General features: G+C 38.3%; 1 protein-coding gene across 2 annotated transcripts; it reads left to right on the forward strand.

Moving 5' to 3' along the window:
• The first annotated feature begins 2,157 nt into the window (after positions 1–2,157).
• On the forward strand, positions 2,158–13,853 carry LOC146448695 (kinesin-like protein KIF18A). Of its 2 annotated transcripts, XM_085102389.1 has the most exons (17): positions 2,158–2,911; positions 3,959–4,063; positions 4,153–4,263; positions 4,666–4,863; positions 4,999–5,099; positions 5,323–5,473; positions 5,892–5,986; positions 6,868–6,976; positions 7,293–7,349; positions 8,595–8,884; positions 9,427–9,644; positions 10,380–11,026; positions 11,411–11,537; positions 11,642–11,687; positions 12,391–12,567; positions 13,175–13,217; positions 13,644–13,781. In XM_085102389.1, exons 1-16 carry the CDS (start codon positions 2,288–2,290, stop codon positions 13,209–13,211), a joined length of 3,093 nt encoding a protein of 1,030 aa, XP_084958515.1. In that variant the 5' UTR covers positions 2,158–2,287; the 3' UTR covers positions 13,212–13,217; positions 13,644–13,781. The 2 variants fall into 2 exon arrangements, with proteins under 2 accessions (XP_084958515.1, XP_084958514.1); XM_085102388.1 differs by lacking the exon at positions 13,175–13,217 and having other exon boundaries at positions 13,644–13,853.
• The last annotated feature ends 655 nt before the right edge of the window (positions 13,854–14,508 follow it).

Consider the following 14,508-nt stretch of genomic DNA (forward strand, 5'->3'; position numbering starts at 1 on the left):
TCAGTTTGTTCCGCATTATTCATCGATGTTGGGTTATTTTCTGCAGGTTGATTAGATGCATCGTTATTAATGTCAGTTGGAGGCATACGTTTTAATTTCTTAGTGCGGAGTGAATTTAGATTGGCCGACCCATCATATCCAGCAATGGCCACCCTACTGAACGCATTTCCGAGTTCGTCGATTACCACCTAAAGCCCCTTGTTCAGAATCTTCCTTCATTCATAAAAGATACTACACACTTTCTTCTTCAACTCGAGAAACTGGGACCTCTACCGGAAAACGCCCTCCTTGTCACCCTGGATGTTTCCTCATTGTATACTAACATTCCTCATAATGAAGGCATCGAAGCCTGCCGCCATTTTCTAAAGACTCGTCAAAACAAATCCCTTCCTGCTGAAAGCATATGTGATCTCATAAGAATGATTCTTACAATGAACAACTTTTCCTTCAACAACGAACACTATTTACAAGTACACGGGACAGCTATGGGAACCCGCATGGCACCTTCATACGCTAATCTATTCATGGGTAAATTTGAACAACACGCCATTGGAAACGCTCCTCTCAAGCCGTTCGTTTGGTGGAGGTTCATCGATGATGTCTTTATGATATGGACAGAAGGAGAGGAACACCTTAAAGATTTCATCAGATACTTAAACTCTATTCACGCGAGTATCAAATTTACCCATGAATACTCAAATTCCTCTCATCAGACACTCCCTTTCCTAGATGTCCAAGTCCACCTCAGCAACAACCACATCCAAACAGATCTCCACACAAAACCCACAGACAAGCATCAATACCTCCTCAAAACTTCATGCCACCCGAACCACACTAAACAGACTATTCCATTCAGCCTTTTCCTGCGAATCCGTCGCATATGCTCTACTGACGCTTTCTTTGATAAACGAAGCGAAGAACTCATCAAGCACCTGGTCCAACGTGGTTATAGCCGCTATTCCCTACAAAAAGATGCAAATCGCGTACGAGCCATCCCACGTCACGCAACACTACAGCCACAAGAACAGAAAGCCACAAAAACAGACAGAACACCCTTCGTCATATCCTTCAATCCTGCACTTCCCAAAATCTCATCTATTGTGAAAAAACATATCAACATCCTCCAGTCCTCCGCCAACTGCAAACAAGTTTTCCCTCATCCACCAGTTATCGCCTACAAACGTAACGCAAGTCTACGTGATCTCCTGGTCCATTCCGAGCTACCTCAAAACAAGCCCTCCAACCAACAACCCGCTGGAATTCATAAATGCAACCACCCACGATGCCTAACTTGCTCATTTCTCCAAGAAGGTCAAACGAACTACACTTTTTTCAACACTAACGAATCACGCAAAATTTCTGACTACATATCTTGTAATTCCAAAAACCTAATCTATTTAATTCAATGTAAGAAGTGCCACTCCCAATACATTGGGGAGACAAAGCGCAAACTTAATGAACGTTTCGGGGAGCATCGCAGATCTATCCTGAATCACCATCAACTACTCAACCCCACTCCTGTCTCGCTACATTTCAACCAACCTGGCCACTCAATCAACGACGTCCAACTAATCCCGCTTGAACTTATACGCAGCAAACGTGACTCAGTTAGAAAGGCTCGTGAAGCTCATTTAATCAACAAAGCTAAAACATTGCACCCTCTTGGTATAAATAGACGTGACGAAACACGCCAATGACATGTCTCACACTTAGTCCTAAACAACCAATCATTGTCACGCATTTTATATTTTCAATCTTCTTTGTAACGATCCTTTTATGTTTCTCACTTTTCTTTTTCGTTCAGCCCCCGAGGAAGGTTTGTATTGCAAACCGAAATATCGGGCAAAAAAATTTGTTTTTTTAAAAAACAAATATATTTCAGTTATTCTAGCTTTTGTTGTTTGCTCTCTCAAGCTTGTCACCTCCGCCGTTGGGATCAGTCTGCCGTTAATATTTTCTAGTCGCATGAAAACTACTGTCGTACAGCAGAAATATCGAAAATCCGACATGCTAGTAGTAAAAGTCTGACATCCGAGTTGCAACATCCCCAAACGAAAGATTTTTTTTTTTCTTTTATTTTCTTCAACATTTAATTATCTTTTGTCATCCTCGGAGTACCAGTGGCAGTGTTAAAACCTGGCGACAAAAAAATTCGGCTTTTCCCTCGCCGGAACCCCAGACTCCAGCCCGAGGTGGGACGTCAAAAGAACCTAACCCTCCCTTCCCTAGTAACAATGTGTACAATTGACCAATCAGCGAAGAGGCATCACAAACGTTCGAAATTCAAATGCGCGATGTGTCGCATGACGCTTTGTGCTTCGGACTTCGGAGAGAAAGGAATCTGATCAATGAAAAACAACACAACATACAGCTAGCTCTGTTACTAACATCAAGCAAAATGGTTCAGACAGCTGCTAGACGATCTCGAGTGAATGACGAGAAAGGAAAGAACAGTAATATGAAAGTTGTTGTTCGAGTAAGACCTCCAAACAGTATGGAAGTGAGCAAGCAATCCTCAACGTCTGTTCGAGTAATGGACGAACGCGTTCTTGTTTTCGATCCGAAGGACGACTCCATTGATTACTTGCAAGGCGATCGACGCAGAAAGCAGCCTCAATTCTTGTCACGGCGAGCGAGGGACTTGAGATTTATGTTTGATCGAGTGTTCGATGACGGTGCGAGCAACAGGGATGTTTTCGAACACACAACCAAAGCAATCGTCGATGGAGTTCTTGGTGGATACAACTGTACGGTGTTCGCCTACGGAGCAACGGGAGCAGGGAAAACATTTACGATGTTAGGAGATTCAGCCAACCCTGGAGTTATGTTTCTAACCATGATGGAATTGTACAGCAGAATCAACGCTTGTAAAGACGAGAAAAGCTCCGATGTCGCGGTCTCTTACCTCGAGGTGAGCAAGCTACATCCGCATTTATCTCAGATAATGCAAGCCAGGCTGTATTTTCGTCTTGCAAAGCTAAAGGATCCAGCTAAAGCATTACCAGTTTAGAGAATGCCAAGCGAAAAAATGTATGGCGATTGCGAAACGAAAGTACGCCTGATCGTAGTTATGCTGCGACTGTGAGTAGTCTGAGTCCCTTTCAAGGTAAATGTAAGCTTACCTCTCTCACAAAACGGTCGGCGGCTGGGCCATAGGTAGACCCACCCTGCTAGCAGACAGAGCCTTTCTTTTGCTTGCTCAATTTTGGCGTTCTCGAGTAAGAAAAAGAAAGAAGGAGGCTCTGCTCGCAGGGTGAGGTAGACCATAATATTAATAAAAGTTGCCGATTTTTTATTGTTTTCTCATATTTCAACCTGCTGCTTTCACTTGCAATCACTTGTAAAACACTCCATCGCCAAGAAGATGCATAAATAAAAGAAGAAGAAGAAGAAGAAGAAAGACTGAAAAAAAAAAAAAAACAAAATATCCAATTAAAAACAAGACTAGCTTATAGGTTTAGCGTGTTCTGGGCACTCAAATACAAAATACTTGGCGTGGTAATACTCCTAGCAGCTACCCTGCGAGCAGCAATCTCTCCACCTGAGACTGCTCGTAGGGCTGTTTCACGCTATATAAAACAGAGTTTGGTGCCAGCTGTTTGAGTTTGAATAGTATCATTCGATCGTCTGCGTCCGTGTATAAGGAAGTTCAATCTCGTACCCAGAGTCTTCAGGCTTTTTGGTCAGCAGGGCAACGCCGGGAAGACTCTGGGGACATCGAAAAATTCAATTTTTTTGATTGGCTGCTCTGTAACGGTTTCCATTGTTTTACCGCAGAAATTCTGCGGTAAAAAATTTGCTGTCCCCAGAGCCTCTCCTGGCAACTAAATGCTGGCCAAAGAGCCTGAAGACTCTGGGTATGAGATTGAAAGAAGTTTGAAATGTACTTTGAGATTAAATACAGTTAATAACTGAGGTAATTATGCATTCAACCTGACTGCAACCACTTTATCCACAGGTTTACAATGAGACAATCAGGGATCTTCTTATGCCAGGCAAGCCTCTTGCTGTCCGGGAAGATCCACATAGAGGAGTGTGCGTCAGTGGTCTTACACTTCACAAGGTAATGACCAAACCTCCTTTGAAGACTCCTAAATTTCTCACCAATTGACATCTGTCTTGTGGCTATTTAACATTACTTTGCTTTCAAAGCCTACTTCAGCAGAAGAGCTGCTTGGAATGTTGGAATACGGGAACAACAACAGGACACAGCACCCCACTGATGCCAACGCACAGTCGTCAAGATCCCATGCTGTGTTTCAGGTAAATAAATTCAACAGTACATCATACATTAATTTTGTGAATTTAAGTTAAATTTCCATAGAATATAGATCATCATACATTTGTGAATTTAATTTAAATTTCCATAGAATATAGATCTGAGGATCAAAAAACAAAGGAAGAAAGAAAACCCCGTACATTGCATATAATTATTGATGATTCTTGCTTGCAGATTATTGGCTCAATATAGCCATCAAATAACTTATGGTAACAAACTGTTAACTGTTAACTCAGTCTACAGGAGGAAATAGTACAGATAACTGCAGTTCCCATCCCCTTCTCTCCCAGTTCCCACCCCTGTCTGTTTTTATTACCAAATTTAACTGTTAATTAGTAATTAGTTAATATGTACTTAAAACTGTATTTTTCTGTAACATATCACAGGTGTTTTTGCGGCAAAAGGACAGGACAGCAGGATTAAAAGCAAACTTTACCATGGGAAAAATGTCACTGATTGACTTGGCGGGATCTGAGCGTGCCCTTGTCACATCCAACAGAGGGGCAAGGTTCAGAGAGGGTGCCAATATTAACAAGTCCTTACTAGCCCTTGGAAACTGCATCAATGCTCTTGCTGACAAAGAGGTAATTGAAGGGTATTCAAGCCAGTGGTTTTAACTCTCAAAAACTATTAAAAAATATCAAAGGATATTATAAATTATTACATTTCCTTGTTTCTCATCACAACTTGAAAGTACTGTTGTATTCTTTTATCGAAAGAACAAATCAGGACATATTCCGTATAGAGATAGCAAGTTAACAAGACTCCTTAAAGACTCACTGGGAGGAAACTGCAGGACTGTTATGATTGCAGCAGTCAGGTAAATAAATCTTTCAGTTTATTATTTACTCCAATTTACTGTTACTGGCTGAAGGTATACATGTATGCATAATGGTCAAGTGTGTTTTTTAATAGCATGTCTTTTGATCTGTCAGTGGGAAGTTTTTATAAAACCTCCTGTTCCCCTCTACCTAACAGGGTTGGGAAAATTTGATTAACACGATTTAAATTCAATTTCTTGATATTATTATTTTAATATTTAGTCCATCAGGCCTGAGCTATGAGGACACTTACAACACGTTGAAGTATGCTGATCGTGCCATGAACATCACATGCAAGGTTGTCAAAAATGAGCTGTCAGTGGACATGCACGTCAGCCGCTATGCTAAGATTGTAGAGGAGTTAAGACTTGAGGTAAAGTAACATAACTCATCTGCTTGAATCTCAGGTGAAAAAGTTATTACTAGACAACATTTATTTTTAATGAAAAATTAATTTCTCCGACCAGTTGTTTTTTCCCCTTGTTGTAAGTTTTATCATCATCATTGTCTTCAATGCGCTTCTCCCTTATCCTCCTTCACCTGCTGAACATTCCCCATGCCCCCTCCCCACCCCCCAGGTTCATCAAAGATATTTTGGCAATGTTGGACATCAGGCTACTTTCAGGACACATGCCAATCTGGTTTGCCTTCTTTCAAAAGTGATCATGTGCCAGTTTTGTTGATGGACAACTTTCATTAAATATTAAATAAAACAATTTATTCATTGTTTTCTTTTTAACTCAAAAAGTTTACAGCTTCATCTCTAATTTGCTTTAAACATTTTGTTACAGATCTCTGAACTTAAAAAAAAGCTTTTTGAACCAGGACCTGGCATGCCAATAAAGCCTGCTGGCTCTAGCAGACAGACTGAAGATGAGATACAAAGGTATTTAATAAATTAATTAAAAAAAATTTAATTATTATGAATAAATTGTGTCCACCAGAAAGAGAAGATTTTGAATGTATGCAGGCATACTTGGCAAAAAGGAATCTGAGCTCTCCTAACGGGAATCAGGGGTTTCAATAAAATTTAAAGTATGGGGATGGGTTGTTGTAGAGTAGCCGGCTGTGAAAAATATTGGGGTTGCAAGGGCTCTCCAGTCTAGTGGGGTGCAGAAAATGTTGAGATCTGGAAGCAGGAAATGCTACTTCCAGCATTCTGGGAACCATTTGAATTGAGTACAATAGATAAGACAGATTTCTTAAAAATCACTTGATCATGATCTCCATTTAACGTGTCAAACAGCAAATAACGATACAGGTTGTAAGTGTCAATCACGTTGTTCTCAATAGATAAAAATGAGACAAACTGATATATTGGCAATTGACTTTGCTTGCCATTTCAGGAAAAAAAACAGGTCGGAATTGGGAGATAGAATGGCAATAGTAGGCGGCGCTGATGTAGAAAGTAGGCGGCAGAATTCGCCGGTTGCCGGCTTCTAGTGAAACCCCTGGGGAATATGACCTTCCCATGGATGGATGCTTGGATTTGGATATTACATCCTTGGACACCCAGGGGCAGATTAAGCAGGGATCAGGAAAATGTCAAAATGGACCAAACAAAATTTGATGAAGAATAGTTAGGAAAAGTAAGTTACTTTCCCTCCCTCCTTTTCTTCGTTGAATTTTTTCCTTCCCATTTTGACTTTTTCCTCACCCCCACTGTCTGCCCTTGGGTCTTCAAGAATGATGATATTTTAATCATTTCTTTTATTATTTCTTTAAATTTATTTAAATAAAATATATTAAATGTTTATAATAATTTAGGTTAAGTTCAAGCCTGAAATGTGTGATGAAAGAGAGGATGGTGTTGAGAAGGAACATCATTGACATTGAAGCAGCAGATAGGGAACTTCAAGTTAAACTTTACAGAAAGGTGACCATTTTTAATTATTAACATTCAAATTACTCATTGACAAGGTTGTTGCCTAAGAAAATTTCAAGGAGCCCACAAGGCCACAAGCTGCAAAATTAGGAGCCCAACATGTCAAATGTTAGGTGCTGCTGCAAAAAATTTAGGAGCCCAGAGCATTTTCTTGGGCGCGGCAGGCTAGCTCCTGTTTGGCAGCAGCCTGTTACTTTTAATTAGTTAATTATTATTAAAATATTATTGTAAAACTAATATTTAATTTAGCTGTGATGTTTTATAATGATAGATAACTGTGTAAATGAACTTATTATCCTTTATTTAGGAACGAACCCTGAAAAGGATGCAGATGGTTTGTGTTGAAGGAGAGAAACTTGACCAGGTATCTACTATAGATGGTAACATTAAAAGTTGAATAAATTTTGTCCTTGGATTTGCAATTCAATGAAGAACAGGTGAAGCAAGTATAGAGAAAAAAATTCTACAATCCTCAAGTCAATTCTCTTGGGAAGGTTTCCATATTTGTGTTCTATGCTTTCAACCCACTTCCTCTGTTTCATTTTTGGGGTTTTATATGCATTGAACATGTTCAACATTGAACCCAGGGATGGTGGAGATGGCAATCAAAGACAGAAAATATTATATACTAGAAATACGTGACTCGCAAAACCTCGCGAAGCTGGGGCTGGGTGGAAAGCCCTCTTTACTCGTATTGTAGCATCAAACAAGGAGATTAAAAGGCGCATAAGATAATTTTTTTTTTTGATGAGCATAGTGTTTTCGTAGTTCCACGGGCTAGTTTGCGGTTGAAAATCTATTTCTGTCGCGACGTAATGTACAACGGGCGTGCAGCGCTGTCGTGTTCGATGAATTTATTTCCCACGGAAAATTATTTACCGTGGCCACAAAACGTGTAATTTCTTTAATGCACTCATTCCCAAAAAAGATTTCCAAAAGAAAGGGAAAAGATTCTGGAGAGATAGTTCTGTATCCAGTGAATATTGATGAACATTGCAATTGAAATTTGATCATGCACGCATATTTTTTTCGATGTATGCAAATTTTGCTCCAGACGACGCCAGACAGTCTGACGTCATTGTGCGGACACCTTCAAAGATATAAACATATATAGACACATATATATATATAAATATATTTTTCGCTCGAATTCACGCGGCTTAGCTCCGCTCGGGCCGGCTCGGCCCGACAAATTTATTAACCTCGCTACGCTCGGGCCTTCGGCCCTCGCTTCGCGAGGAATTAGTAACTGAGAAAAATTATTAGACCATCGATCAATAGTAGACTTATTCAAACTGAACTATGAGTGCTTAGTAACTCTTACATAAATCTAGAGTTCATATTATTAATAATAAAACATATTTAGTTTATTTTTAATTATTTATATCTGTTCATGTTGTTATTAATCATAAGATTAAGAATTCAAAAATTTAAATGTATTTTTTAAATTTAAAATTTTTTAATTATAATTTTACACTCAGATATTTTGAGAAGATAATGAAATCCATTTTAAACACTCACAACTTTTAACTCACAATTTTAAACACTCACAACTCACAACTGTACTGAAAAAAATTTACTAAATAAATAACACTTTTCCCCATTTCAGGCACAGTCTAAGACCCACTCATATACAGATGCTACAAAATCCAAACAAAAATATCTAGCATCAAAAAAAGCAGACTTTGAAGGACAAATTGCAAAAAACACTACTTGGTTGGAAAGAATTCAATCAGAGATTAAACTTGAAACCGAGTCAGACCCAGATACAAAAGTCCAAATGGAGCGATGCCAGACAGAGGTGCAGCTACAGTTAGACAACATGGAATTGAAAAGGAACTGTCAACTTTACAAGAGGCATGTACAAGCACAAGAAAAAGATGCTCAGAACACAGAAAGGTGGGCAACTGAATGATTATACTAACAAAGGGGCTACAGTGTGAATTAATGGGGAGGTTTTTTTTTGTGTACATTTTTGGGGTCAAATTGAGCTGAAAGTAACACTCAAAATGTCCCTGGTAAAGCAAATTAAAGGAAAATATTTAAAATTTGCAAAAGATTTTCTAAAAGGAAAAACTAAACCTTAAATAGATACTGAAAGTAAAGTTGCACCTCCTGAGGGCTAATGGTAGTCAGAGCAGATAGCCTGTAGGTTATTTTGTAAGTGCATGTGTGGTGTGTTAAGTTGCACCTCCAGTGTCGCGAGGCTATAATATATAATAAATTATATTAAGGAAAATCCTAGTTAAGTTTTTTAGCATTTTTTACAAGGCACAGGGAATGACCTTCACAAAATGAGCCTTTAAAGTTTTTTTTCAAGTTTGCAATGCTTTTCCATACTGGCCATTCATGGTGAAAAACACTTTGTTTGTCAGGAAGTAAATATATATAACATTATACAATACTGAACAGGCTAGTAACCCAACTGCTTGTTTTTCCAGACTGGTAGTGAAGCTGCTAAGCATGGTGCAGAAACAGTTCTTCCTTTTAAAAGGCGTTGGCCTGGCTACTCAAGAGTTAACAGAGGAATACAACACCATTATTGAAACAGTAGAAAATGGGCGTGAAGTGACATGGGCAGATCAGAGTATGAAAGACAATGATAGCTGCAATGACATGATGTCCTCATTTATATTAAGCTTTCAGTCCACAAGTGTGGGTGAGTTCCACTCCATTACAGCTTCTAAAACTCATTTTTCAAGTTCCTTCAATCATGTGTTAATAGCCATTGGCTCACTCACCCCTTGTGAGTATGATCATGCACTCTTTTGGAGAGTTGTCTTCTTAGATGAAGTTTAAAATGTAGGGTTTGTGTGTAGCGGAGTGACTCCTTAGGACAGATGTCACCCTAGCAGGTGTACTGCTCAACATATCTCACGTCCTAAATTGAGTTGATTAATAAGTGACATCACATACATTCAATGATTATTATTGAACTTAAACATTTAGTAAGAAATCCATTGTTATGCATAAGTCAATTCTAGCAATGCCCACCCCCCCCCCCCCTATGGGGCATTTGCTCACATTGTCAGTCCTGGGGGTGGGGCATTCGCAATTTTATCAGGGCCCCAGGGTGGGGCATTCGTGTACCCCGGTGCGACCCCCAGGCATTTGGCCCATGCACGGGCCCTGCTGGAATTGACTGATGCATTATAATGCACACCAGTTGGGTTTTGTTTACCCAGCATTGGCTGGGAGTTGAACTCAGGATGATAGCCTGCAAGGAAGCTCTCCTGCTTGCAGGCGATTAGGATGGCAATCTCACACCCAGAGTCCTCACGACAGGCTTTTAAAATATTTCCAACACCTACAACAACTGCATTATTTTACAGTGAAATTTAAGTTGGAGTTTTTTATTTAGTAATTAATCATGACCATTAATCATACTTTCCAGGAACACCACAAGTGAAAACTCCAATCAGGAAACGCCAGTTCAATACACCTGTTACTCACACAGACATGAAGACACCATGCCGAGGAAGCAGAACTATCACCACGCAAGCAATGAGAACTTTCACCCTATCTGCAACATCAAAAACAGATATTAGTAACAAGCCCAACCATCAAACAACAGAGAATTCAGACCTTGCAAATACTCGCATTTCCTTGACTAAAGAATTTGAGGCTGTCTCACCACCAGCTAAGGCAAAGTTTCCAACAGAACAAAATTGCACTGAACAAAAAACATTGATCTCAGTGACTGGTGTTCAACTAAGCAGAAATACTGCGATGCCTCTACGAGTATCATCCTCTTTCATGGCCTCAGATAACAATACCACTGTTTTATCTCCAGCGACATTTCAATGCCAGAGTAGTTTGAATCAGTCATCAAACTGTCCACCAAGAAGGGTAACTCCACATCCTAAAGTTTGCCAGACTAATAAACCCGTTGAACCAGAATGTGCCTCTCCTGATCTGGCTCAAAACAGGTTTGGCAGCACCACACCTTCAAGAGAATCTAATGACCTTAATCTATCAGGAATATTGCCTCTCAGAGAGACTCCAGTGGACAAAGAACAACAAAAGACATCAACAGCACAGGTATTTGCAGCAAAATGTTGCAAGACTTACATGTAATTTGCACATTAAGACAGGTTGGAGTTTTTCAATAATAAAATAATAAAAACTGGTTTTGTTAAACAAACATCTGACCTCTTGGGAAGCAATACCCGGTTGAGTTTTGAACATTTTATGACATCATAAGAGCATAGAGGTCATAGGAAACTGTCTTCAATTTGTTATTAATAACAGTTCATTGGGTTATATTCAGGAGGGTTTATTATTGGAAGGATTTTAGCATTGGAAATTTGAGGGGCATGAGCTTATATTTGAAATTTTATGGGAAATAATTGATAATAATAAATGATTACAATCTTGCTACCAATATGTTTAAAAAATAAATCTTATGGCTCATTTTAATTACAGATAAGAAGACCTCCAATTAATGATCCTCTTTCAACACCTTTGAGAGAACTGCCAGTGAACAAGCAAATAGGGCTGAAGGATGAACTGCCTTCTATACTGAATCAATTAGGAAATCCTTTTAGTAAAGGTGAGATAAGCGTGAACATGCTTCCCAACTACTTTTAATTAGAGTTAAAGATTAATGTGCTAAGTAACCTTGATTAATTAATTTTTATTCATTGCTAATCCCAGGCAAATCTAACAGTCAAAAGAAGAGTAAAGACATGATGCCCAAGAGGTGAGTTAATTTATAAAAAATATCGAAAACAAAGAGAGGAATGACAAAACGAGTCAGTGGGCTGTAGTAGGCTTCACACAGAAACTGGGAAAGAAGATTCCATGACTTTTAATCCAATTCCATGACCTCAAAATGAGGTGAAACCAATGAGTCAAATGCCCCACTGGCTGTCAGAATGTTTATACGCTTGACACAAAGTTTCCTGTCAGTGAATTTCTTTACTTTTCAATCATCAACTCAATTCAATTCAATTCAATAATTATTTTATTCACACTTATTCGCACTAAAAGCAATTTTAGGAAAATCTGAAATTCCATGACTTTTCCATGACCCAAACAAATTTGTCTTGATTATTAATTTCCTATACTTTTCTAGGTTTCTAAAATTCCCAGGAGTTATAATGACTATCCCATGAATAGGCATGTTTCAATCATTGGCTGCTAGAAGTGGTGCCCTATATAAAATAAACACAACACATAAACTGCATATTATTGAACTTTCTAGTCGGCTGATTATTTGAGGGAAGGATTTCAAATATTTTGACTAAGAGGGAGGGAAAGGAGAATGATTCGTTTGGGTGAGCAATTAATCCAGAGAAAGCAAACATTCTAGGAAACAGGGTTACTACATCAATAGATTGTCAGTTACATGGCAGGAATAGACAAATCAACAAGGAAAAAATAAATGTGTTGTTCTTACTCAGAGTTTGCAGTGCTGCCAAAGAAAATTCACAGCAGTCAAAGAAGCCTTTTAGATCATCCAGTGTTTTAGAACTTGACAAGCTCCATTCAAAGAAAATCAAGAAACACATAAATGGTTTGAGAAGAGCAGTGAGCAGCACAAACATTGGAGCAAGTAGGAACTTTGCGCCACGATCATCGTAAGTATTTCAATTAAACCAAGTTAAAGTTTTTCAACCTGAGTGTTGCAGTCACAACACTTTTTCAAATATTGTTTTGACAAACATCTGTTACCAAACTTTGGTAAAAGATGGTGGTGGTGTATTAATGCCACGCAAGGAGTCTCATGTCTGCATAGCAGTTTTCTCCGTATAAGTATGTGGCTCTTTGCTGTTTTAAGGCCTGTTCCAAACAATGCGCTACTGCTGTGCCAAACTCAATACAAAAATATTTATTTTGACTTAAACATTGCAGTAGCACGGCGTTTGAAACCATCTTAGTTTGGCAGGCTGAATTAAGTTTGGCATGACTAGCACAGCAGTAGCATGGCAGTAGGACGCCTTGGTTTCAAACAGCGTGCTATTGACGTGCTGAACTATGTTCATAAATTGTTTTAATGTATTTTTAATAGAATTTGGCGTGACTTAATTAAATTCGACGTTTGAAACCACTGTCGTGCTTCTGCCGTGCCACTGCCGGGTCAAATTGATTTAAGTTCGGCTCGGCAGTAACACAACCTTTGTAACAGGCCTAAGGCAATGAAATATTGCTGTTTTAAAGACAACTATTTTTACACCCAATTTTTAGAGCTGTTTTCCAGAACTTACCAAAAACACAGATTTGATTGAATGTAAGTGAACATGATTATTGTTAATTAAAAATGTTTCAGATAGGTAGATTCAAATTTACAGTGTAAAGACCAACACTCCTTTTCAGAAACATGTGAATTACAAACTAAATTTCTTTTATTTTATTTAATTGCCATTTTTAGTAAGTTTAGCTTGAGGAAACATTGTTTACTGCACCCTTCAAAAAGATGAGAATTTCACACAAACACCAAAACCAAGCAGATAATACAATGTAGCTCAGTGCAGTTATTGTTTTACTGGGATATTGTTTGAATCATAAATAATATTTATTAAATTATACTCATTCTGTTGTTCCATCCTCCAAATAAATTCTTTACAAAACTTTGTTTGACACAAATAAATTATTGTTACTAACAGTTAACAATCTATATTTTAATAACATTATAATTTCACCTTCAATTTTTCAGGCCAAAAAGAAATAACTCTGTTTGTTTACGACCATCCACAGACAGACCAAGATGGCAATAGCTTTGAATCGACCTCCAAATTAAAAATGGTGAACATTCTCCAAAGCTAGGACTTGCTTTGGAATTTATTTGTATATATTTGAACTGCAATACTGCAACAGTTTTACAGTGCGATGTGCCTTACCGTGGCCACCCAACAAACTTTTTTTAACAAGTTAGCCATAAAATACAAAACAACATGTTTTCAATAATTCAACATTGTTGAATCCAACTTGCCTGTTGGATAATTTTTGCAAAGAGGTGTGACTGTTAATCAAATTCGCATATCCTGATTGGCTAACAACTGGTAATTTTAAAAAAAGTTTGCTGGGTGGCCACGGTAAGGCATGTCTGCTGTAACAGTTTTTATCTTTAGTTACTAAAAGAAATCCAGGCTATGTTTTTGTTTGTATAATATTTTATACATTTTTATTTTTCATTAGGTAAGGAATTCAGACATGTTGTAATTATTTTTAGATTTTTTAGAGGCAAATATTGTTATCAAATAATCTCCACAGATTCATAGATGGGCATACTGTACATGGTGAAAATGCGGGCTTAAAGGGGCAGTGTCACCTATCTGGTGTCATTTTGCATGGCCAAAAAACATATTTGAATTGGTGGAATAGTTGAAATAATGGTTCAGTTTTGTTAACAATAACCCTACCAGTGCATAGAAACGACTATTATCATCTTTGGCTACAAATGGCTTGAATGGAAATGGATTGTAACTTGAAAAACTTGGCCAATTTTTCATGACAAGTTCTTCTTGTGTATTTTAGAGAAGCTGCTAAAAACTGACAACAGTTAGGTCTTCTGTGAACAA

This window comes from Pavona decussata, unplaced genomic scaffold (assembly GCF_977016875.1).
Source record: "Pavona decussata unplaced genomic scaffold, jaPavDecu1.1 SCAFFOLD_804, whole genome shotgun sequence".
NCBI classification, from domain to species: domain Eukaryota; kingdom Metazoa; phylum Cnidaria; class Anthozoa; order Scleractinia; family Agariciidae; genus Pavona; species Pavona decussata.

Coding starts and splice junctions, on each gene's coding strand:
- LOC146448695 (XM_085102388.1), top strand. CDS start 2,288: ATGCGCGATGTGTCGCATGACGCTTTGTGCTTCGGACTTCGGAGAGAA. Junction 5,474..5,891: donor TAGAGGAGTTAAGACTTGAG/GTAAAGTAACAT, acceptor ATTTTGTTACAG/ATCTCTGAACTTAAAAAAAA. Junction 11,027..11,410: donor AAAAGACATCAACAGCACAG/GTATTTGCAGCA, acceptor TTTTAATTACAG/ATAAGAAGACCTCCAATTAA.